General features: G+C 43.7%; 1 protein-coding gene across 2 annotated transcripts; it reads left to right on the top strand.

Annotated features, from left to right (window-relative positions):
* The first annotated feature begins 1,069 nt into the window (after positions 1–1,069).
* RIOX2 (ribosomal oxygenase 2) lies at positions 1,070–8,255 on the top strand. Of its 2 annotated transcripts, none has more exons than XM_079308693.1 (9): positions 1,070–1,532; positions 2,146–2,265; positions 2,827–2,955; positions 3,282–3,385; positions 4,631–4,733; positions 5,149–5,314; positions 5,709–5,797; positions 6,932–7,042; positions 8,023–8,255. In XM_079308693.1, the coding sequence occupies exons 1-9, from the start codon at positions 1,101–1,103 to the stop codon at positions 8,179–8,181; spliced, it is 1,413 nt and encodes a 470-aa protein (XP_079164819.1). In that variant the 5' UTR covers positions 1,070–1,100; the 3' UTR covers positions 8,182–8,255. The 2 variants fall into 2 exon arrangements, with proteins under 2 accessions (XP_079164819.1, XP_079164818.1); XM_079308692.1 differs by having other exon boundaries at positions 8,020–8,255.
* Positions 8,256–8,832: the final 577 nt, after the last annotated feature.

Genomic DNA, 8,832 nt, shown 5'->3' with positions numbered 1-8,832 from the left:
AAGTGACCACATGTTACTAGTGACAGGCTGCTCCAGGAGCTGGGGATCAGCTGCTGCACAGAACATTGTGCTGCTTGGGAATACCAGAACTGCAGTTTAGGTTTCAGGATAAGGGATCTGTGCAAGTAAAAGCATCTCAGTACGTTGACAGCGTTTGCTTTTGGGAGTAAAGCTGCCATTGCTACTCAGAAGTGAAAGCATCAGCATGTTCTGACTCCTCATGGGTTGGCTCCTGACTGGCTCAGACGTGCCCAGAGCCAGTTTGGGTTGCCAGCCCAGGCCTGGCTCATCTCAGGATGCTCAGCTCAGCTCAGCTCCCCAGGCAGGCTTCTACTGCTTCTGCTGCTGCTCTGGGGGAGGAAATGCTGGAGCAGACTCCAGGCAAGTCTGTCTGCACATGGTTTAGACCTACTCTTAACTCGATTTGTGCCTTAACTTCCCTGAGAACTTGGCAGCTAAACCATTTGTGAATTAATTTTTTATTCGTGCGTAATTGTACACAACATACTGTGGAAAACCAAAGTAAATTACTTTCAGCTTTAAAATTAAGTGTATGTACTTGTATGAAAGAATTATTTTTATTCTAATTAAATCAAAGTTTGACAGCTTGCTAGAAATCAAAGTAGAATCTTGGCATTTTGGTTTTAAAACTGTTACATTTTACAAGTTTTAAGATTGTGGATTTAGTAATGACATAGCATCAACAGAAAGGCCTAACAATGTTCCCTCTTGTAAACTGTTACTGTTGAAGGAAGTATAATAAGAATACAATTTTCTGATCCTGCACCTTCTCTCCATCTCCCTCCACACCTTGCCAATCAATCTCTTAAAGCTGAGTTGATTTTTTAAAAAATAATTTTCAGCTCTTGCTACAGAAGACCACTTGCCCACCAGTTCTTTGTTTGGGTGGGTGCCTGCATTGGTGATGATCCACTGGGTCCCAATATAAACTCAGCTGTGGGGTGTGAGCTCCCAGTAGAGCCCTTTGGAGTTTGCTGAGGTTTGAGAGAGGATTGGGGCAATCAGTGAAGCCAGAACTATTCCCAGTATACTTTGATGTGTTGCTGATTGTTGTGGGTCTCTCTCCTCTTGGACAGAAGATGCCCAGGAAAGGAGGGAAGATTGCTGACATGGCAAAGGGATCCCAGGCACAGTGTAAACGGCCCAGGCTGGACACAGCTGCTTCTCCTTCAGCCCTGAGTTTTGAGAGCCCAGACAGCCTCTTCAGGAGCCTGATCTCTCCCATCGAAGAAGAGGTGTTTTTCAGGGAGTACTGGGAGCAAAAGCCTCTGCTTGTTCAGAGAAATGATGCCCTGGTGGCTGCATATTACCAGTCCCTGTTCCAGCTGGCACACCTGGAGGAGCTGTGCAGGCAGGACCTGCGCTACGGGCGAGACCTGAACGTCTGCAGGTGTGTCAGTGGCAAAAAGAAGGTTCTGAATAAGAAAGGAAGAGTGAATTACATGCAGCTGAAGAAGGATTTTGACCAGAAAAAGGCAACCATACAGTTTCATCAGCCTCAGAGGTTTAAGGTAGGATTGTTTCATTGTAATTAATGCAATTGATGCTTGTTTTGTAGTGGTGAGGCTTTTGTTGACATGGCTTCGTATCTGCTCCCATGGGAGGTAATTGGCATTGATGATCTGCTGAAATCTTTACATGAACTCTATTAAAACACAGTTTATACTTTTGCACTGCCCATCCTGTTTCAGTGTTCTGCAGTAAGAACAAAATCTGATTCATGCTATAATGTTTTTCTGTAATATTAAGTATTCTTTTTAAATGCATATAATTGATGATTAGGCATCTGTGCTTAAATTATCTCATCTCCCTCCCTTTTCCTTGTGCAAACAGGGACTTTTGTACCACTTCCCTTTAATCAAGGATGAGGTGTGAAACCATGTCAGGTATTTCCAGGACACTCCACTGTTCTTGCCAATGGATTAGCATTGAGTTGCACCATGGAAGTGACCACCCCATTTTAGCTGAGTGTCCCCACTCTGTGTCTATGGCAAGGAGACAGTGGTGCTGCACAGTTGTAAAGGACTTGGATACTTGTAGGTACTTTGATTTAGGCAGCCAGGTGTGGCTGAGCTTTTCTGTAGTAACAGCATAATTTTTTTTTTCTTTTTTTTTTTTTAATAGGAGGAGCTGTGGAAGATTCAGGAGAAGCTGGAGTGTTACTTTGGGTCTCTGGTGGGGTCCAATGTTTACATCACTCCCCAGGGCTCTCAGGGGCTTCCCCCTCACTATGATGATGTCGAGGTAGGACACCAGCACCTCATCTGGGACACCCTTTGTGGCTCTGGCAGTGGATGCCTCTGGCAGTGCTTCCACCTCTCCCCCACAATAAACATCCTAGAAAGAGGTTTTTTTTTTCCACTGAAAACTTAGGGTAATTATTTAGAAGTATTTCCTTATATATTTTTGCTGAAAGTGTACTAATAGTAATGACTAAGTTTAAGTGACTGGAGTGAAACAGAGATTTCCAAATGGTCACACTTCACAACTCTTCTCTCTGTTGTCTCTATTAAATAGACTATAAGAATTTAGTTCAAGTGTAAATTTCTGCATTTAGATATCTAAAAGGCAATGTGAAAGGAATTGTATTTGCCATGCTGTGAAGTAGCTGAGAGCAGGGAAAGGGTAAACCTGTATTTGTCTGAAAAGGAACCTGTGCCACTGTCTCTGTCCCTGGCTTCTGGCTTGCTTCCACAGACTTGACAAGTCAGAAGATAAATTAAAATACCTGATGAGTTGGATGTGTGAGGAGCAGCAGGGCTTCCTTTATGCCCCCATAAATTTTGGGTTCATGGTCTTCTGCAGGTGTTCATCCTTCAGCTGGAAGGAGAGAAGCACTGGAGACTCTACAAACCAACAGTGCCTTTGGCTCGGGAGTACAACGTTGAGCCAGAAGATAGGATTGGGAGTCCCACACATGAATTCATATTAAAGGTATTATAGTTTAATTCCTTCAGGAGATCTGGGCTGTGGTAGCAAGAAAAGTAGTGCTGGTGTTTATAGGACAAGCCACAAGTAAACTGATTTTTGCAGACAGGTGTAGAGCAAATAATGACAGTAGGTTGGAAAGTTTGAGGTGTTGGATTTCTGGCTTAGAGTGCTTTATGTTATTAAAGTATACATTGGAGAATTGCTCAATTTTGTGATTTTTAAAGAATACATGTTGTGAGTCTGTCTGCTCAGAGAGTTGTTTTCTCTGGACTCCAGTAAGGTTTTACCAAGTGGCCTAAATGTATGAATTCTCTTTAATTTTCCTGCAGCCAGGTGACTTATTGTACTTCCCAAGAGGGACTATTCACCAGGCTGACACTCCTGAGGGGATCTCCTATTCAACACACGTGACCATCAGCACCTACCAAAACAAGTAATTCCTCTTTATTTCTTGTTTTGTATGGCTTTCCCCTCCCACATGATGTGTGTGAATAGTAGACACCTGAAGCTGGTGTTTCAAGGATGTTTCAATTGAAGTCCTATTTCCTAAAAAAAATAACCTTGTAATGAGCTCTGCTTGGGTCTTGGCTGTGTTCATCCTATTCAGCTCTTGTGTGGTTTGTTTTTTGTGGATTTTACAGGGATAGGGCATGTCAGCTTCCCCCCAGAGATGTGGTGACATGGAATACAGGTAGATACCCCACTATTACACAGGTGCCCTGCTGTTAGGGACAGAATCTAGTGTTGAGGTGGCAGTAATTGAAGGTTTGAGGGAAGGATGGGAGTGAGACCATTGTTTGAAGCAGCCTCTTTGCCAGGTTTTCATGTAGCAAGCTTGATTGCTTTTTAATTGCTTTATTTATTATTTACCAGCTGGAGACTTTAATGTGGAAGATAATGTTACAACTGCAAACTCATTTTTGTCTTTAAACCACCCTCAGCAGTGGCTGAAATTGCTGTTCATTTCATAATCCATGGCTGCACGAGCCCAAGGCCAGTGCATGACTTGTCAGGAGCACATTCCCTGGGGAATGTCTGTCAAGGGTGAGCAGAGGAGCATCAAAAGCTTCAAGACTGTTCTTCCAAGGTTAAAAAGTGGAATCACCACCCATTAAGGTTATTGGTAATGAAGTGTAAGAGCCTTCCTCTGCCCCTGCTGTCAGCAAGTGTAGGTAAAATAAGCAGCAGCCTTGGTTTTGATTTGGCTTGTGGATGGAAATACGATGTGGAAACATTTCCTTGGAAAATTGAAGAGAATTTGAAAATAGCTGTGGAGGTGGCACTTCAGATACTTTGTGGCACCAAGACAAAAGGGGCATCTCTGCTGAAGCAGAGTTTGTTTGGACCAGATCCCAGCAGGCAGAGAGGTGTGCACATGTGGGATAAGCAGGGCAGTTTGGAAAAGCAGCTGAAGGCATTTTCTGGCACGTGGAAATCAAGGGCAAGAGATGCACTAAGAAATAGATGTCCAGTTCCTTTTATTAGCCAGAGTTCTTCCTTCCCACTGGGTAGCAGACAGTGAAACATTTGAGTAGACAAGATAAAAAAAAACAAGGGATTGATAAGTAATAATTGCTTTACATCTTAACACTACTTTAGTTAGGAAAAAAAAAAGTAGGATGTTTGTTTTATTTCAGTGCAATTATTTCAGTAATCTTTTTTTCTTCCTGTCCTTTAGCTCCTGGGGAGATTTCTTGCTGGATGCAATTCCTGGCCTGGTGTTTGATACAGCAAAGGAGGACGTGGCACTGAGGACAAGCATTCCAAGGCAACTGCTCATGGTTAGTAGGTGGCACTCAGGGAATAATGGTGCATCCAGGGGATCTGTCAGACAGCAAAAGCTCTGTCAGGCCAAGCTTCTGAATCTTTAAGTCAGTGAAGCTGTGAATTGTTCTGGGACCTGTGGGACAAGTGGTTCTGTCCTGCTGCTGCTCAGCTTGCAGTGTGCAGGAGGAACAAGGGTCTCTTCAACTGAACCTGCAAGTCCTTTAGCCCCAGTGCAAGGAGAGTGAGCTTCAGCTTTGATATGTGTGAGCTTCAGCTTTGATATGTGAACAGCTCATGGGGAATGTGTACAGGAAACAAAGCTTGGTTTGGGACTAAGCAGAGATTAAAGAGGAGTGTCCAGATTTTCACTGCTTTGCTGCACTGCTCTAGGCCTGCTCTGTTCAGCTTGAATTCTTTGTGGATGTTTAGCAGGTGGACACAGCTGATTGCACCAAAAAGCTGAGCAGCCTTCTGAGAAGGCTTGCAGACAGTCTGGAGAACTCCAGGGACCTGAGATCATCTGACATGAAGAAGGATTTCATTATGCACCGGCTGCCCCCATGCCTGGGATGTGACTCTGATCCTTTGACTCCAGGTAGAGTTTAAAATTCCAAAAACTGGCTGGATGTGATGGTAGTGGCTAAGTCTGCCTTTTAAAACTTGCAGCATTTCATGGCATGCCAGGATCACAGTCTAGGCCCAGGTTTGTGTCATGCCTGGCTCTGTTTGTGTTTGCATATCTCTCCTGGCCAGTTCCCAGTGTCTGGTGGGAGAAATGACCCATTTCCCTTACACTGAAATGAAAGTTATCCTAGAATTTCAAAAATCTTTCTCATTTCTCCTTCCACCACAAGTTTGAGAACTTGTGGCTGTGGAAGCACAGGTTAACAAACAAATCTGGCTGCAAGAGAATGGGGAGTGCACAGGGGGCTCAATTTGTATCATGTCTGGTTTTCTTCCTTTTCTAAGGCAGAATTTATTATTTTTAGGTGGGAAATTGCCAAAAATAGATAGCAAAATCAGACTGCAGTTTAGAGACCATGCTATCATCACTGTGGAACCAGATCAAGAGAATGCTGTAAGTATAGGAAGCCCCCCCCTTGTGTGGCTGGGGTGGGGAGTGGGAGGCATGTGAATTGTTGCTCTGTTGTACTAAAAGGGTTGTGCAGTTCTGCTTGGTTGGATCCTGCATCCCATTATTGCTGTTAGGAGATCCTGGGGCTGTTTGCTGAGTGCATTCCACCCTTCTGGAGGGAGGTACAGAATTATATCCAGTCTGTGATTCTGCATGGCTTTGATCTGAATCACATGGCGGGGGTAAGTCATTACAGCAGCTAAAATGGCCTTTATAGCTCTGGATAATAGATTTTTATTTTTTTTTAATTCTTTGTATTTAAGAACATGAAGAAGTCATAAAATTAGGGCTCCTGAAAAGAGGGAATTCTCTTGGTTGCATTTAGTCTTCACTACTGAATTCTCTCTGTACCTAAGTGGATGCCAGTGGCACTTATAGATTGTTCCACAAAATAGCTACTGGCATCTTGCATCATTGCTGATCTGTGATGGTTTATTAATATTAAATTACAGAAGTGTTTTTTGTTATGTTAATTTGAAAATAAAATGGAGAAGGGAGGAACCACACACTGAGGATGGATTATCTTGTAAAAGTTTGCGTTTTGTGTTTTTGTTGTGTTTTGTTTTATGAGTGGAATGTTTCCCTCACAGAAAAGCATATCAGAACTTTATGGTTTTTCTCTTCCATTTTATTTGTGTCCATATTGCTGTGAGACTGTGCAGGGTTTGGAAACCTTTTTTTCCCCAATTTTTTTGGAACTGATTTCACAGTCTTGACCAAGGCTTGATAATGGGCATGTGATTTTTAAGAGGCAGCTCAGTCTCAGACTGGAGATTTATTGATGCACACCTGTTCATTAAGACCTTTTAGGAGAGGTGCCTTAAATGGCCTGTTTTCTACACAGCATCAGTCCTGTGACTCCAGCAGGGGCAGTTTTAATGCAGAAATTTGTAAATAAATGTTCAGAGGTATTTTGGAGAGTCCCTTCTTGCTGTGGGAGGTGGCTGCTGGGTCATTCAGATGAGAAGGTGACTTGCTTTCCTTGCAGTAGCAGTGGGCTCTGGAATTCAGGCTGGCACTGGAGTGAGGTAAGGGTGTGGATCACCTGTGACCATTTTCCTCCTGTTGTTTTTTCAGGATGAAATCCGCAGGGAGATGGTTTATGTGTATCACTGCCTGAAGAACAGGAGAGAAACTCACATGATGGGGACAGAGGATGACACTGCCAGTGAGGATGGCCTGACACAGGTTTGTTCTGCAAACACACCCCCAAATTTATCTTGCCTCTCTGGCTTTGGCTGATTTCTTCAACACCCAGAATTTTTCAGCCCATTCCCAGAGTACCTGGATGAGCTGAAGCTGCAACACAGGCAGTGAATAGTAAAACTAAGTAATGTGATCTCATGCTTAATTAAACATTTGAGATGCTGTCTTGTGCATGCCCTGTGGCCCAGTTAGCAGAGCTGCTGCAGCAACTCAAAGTATCTTGCTGTGTGTCCTTCAGCAGGAGATGTAGCAAATGTTTCATGGGGATCACTGCACCTCATTTCTGTCATGTTAAACCTGTGTTAGCTCCTGTATCCACTGCAGGGCTGCTCACTTCAGCCTGGGGCAGGTCAGCACTGAGTGAAGAACTCAGTTCTAAAATGTAATTCATGTCTGCACAACTCCACCAAAGAGGCAGAACAGAGCCTGGCCTTGTCTTGGCCATTGCTGCAAGGCTGTTTTGTCTGGCAGTTATTTTCCTTTTGAAGTAAATCTCACTGCTCCTCTAGAGCTGAGGCTGGACACAGGCACCTGAGCAGCACATGCACATCCCAGGATCTTCCTTCCTGCCCTCAAAAACGTCTTGGGAATGAAGGTTCTCTGTTCTTCTGTGCCCAAAGGCTGCATGTGCCAGCTAGAAATAAAGCTCTGTGCCTTGCTAAAATAATGGGTAGTGTTAGGCAAGAAGATAAACTTAAAATTATTTTTTTCTTCTGTGTGGAAACCACAGGAGGAAGTCACATAAACATCCTTACCTTGTAAAATGTGCTACAGCATAGAAGAGTTACTTCTAAGTAAAACAGGTTGGATAAAACTGTATCTTTTGGAGGCTGTTCTCAGGAACACCAGTGTGCTGTGGGAATGGAGCACATTCCTGCAGCTGCCTCCCCACAGCCTCACAGTGTTGTGTAATAGGCAGTGCATTTGCTGAAGGGTTTTTTCCTGTCTCTCTTCCCCAGCAGACTCACGGGCTGCGCTTCCCTTTGTCACACTTGGATGCACTGAAGCAGATCTGGAGTAGCAGCACTGTTCAGGTTAAAGAGCTTAAACTTACCTCAGATGAGGAGAAAGAAAACCTTGCCTTGTCACTCTGGACTGAATGTCTGATTGAAGTTCTTTGATGCTTTTGTGAATTAGCTGTTCCTGGCTATTAAGCATCTCTTGAGATCAAGGTTTATTAAATTAGTTTTTTTTTAATCCATCCAGCCTCTGGTTTGTAGTGCTAACAAAGCAATGCAGAAGCTGCTATCTGGTTCCAAATGTTAACTGTCCTTCCACACTTTTTGGGAAACTGGGCATGGGGAAGAACAGGTAAGTGAGCCCCAGCTCCAGGTGTGTGGCTGGATGAAGTCACTCCTGAGTACCCCCAGTGCTCTGGTGTCCCCTCTGGAGACCTGCTGGGATGTGGAGGACACCTAAAGTTACACATGGAACAGGCTCCAAAACCTTGGGCATAAAACATTAACTTGATTTTTGCATTTGTAAAGTTCATCAGCAGGCAAATCTGTTTGATTGCCCTGATAGAACAAAAGCTTCCTGGTAAAAGCTGCCTGTGCTGTTCCCCCAGGGAACTTTGCCTAAGAAAACCCCTTTTCCCTCAGGTGCTACCATCCCTGGAATAAACAAACGATAATATTTTATCCTCTACCTCTCCCAGCACCAGTCCCAAGTGAAAGTAACCCAAAATCCTGTAGCTGGAATCTGTATCTTCAATATTCACTTGAGTGGGTTTTGATGAGACTGGTGCAGTTACTTTAATACTTCATTGATTT

Source organism: Erithacus rubecula (assembly GCF_903797595.1).
Source record: "Erithacus rubecula genome assembly, chromosome: 1".
Taxonomy (NCBI): domain Eukaryota; kingdom Metazoa; phylum Chordata; class Aves; order Passeriformes; family Muscicapidae; genus Erithacus; species Erithacus rubecula.
This window is presented reverse-complemented; position numbering and strand designations above follow the sequence as displayed.

Coding starts and splice junctions, on each gene's coding strand:
- RIOX2 (XM_079308692.1), top strand. CDS start 1,101: ATGCCCAGGAAAGGAGGGAAGATTGCTGACATGGCAAAGGGATCCCAG. Junction 1,533..2,145: donor ATCAGCCTCAGAGGTTTAAG/GTAGGATTGTTT, acceptor TTTTTTTAATAG/GAGGAGCTGTGGAAGATTCA. Junction 2,956..3,281: donor CACATGAATTCATATTAAAG/GTATTATAGTTT, acceptor ATTTTCCTGCAG/CCAGGTGACTTATTGTACTT.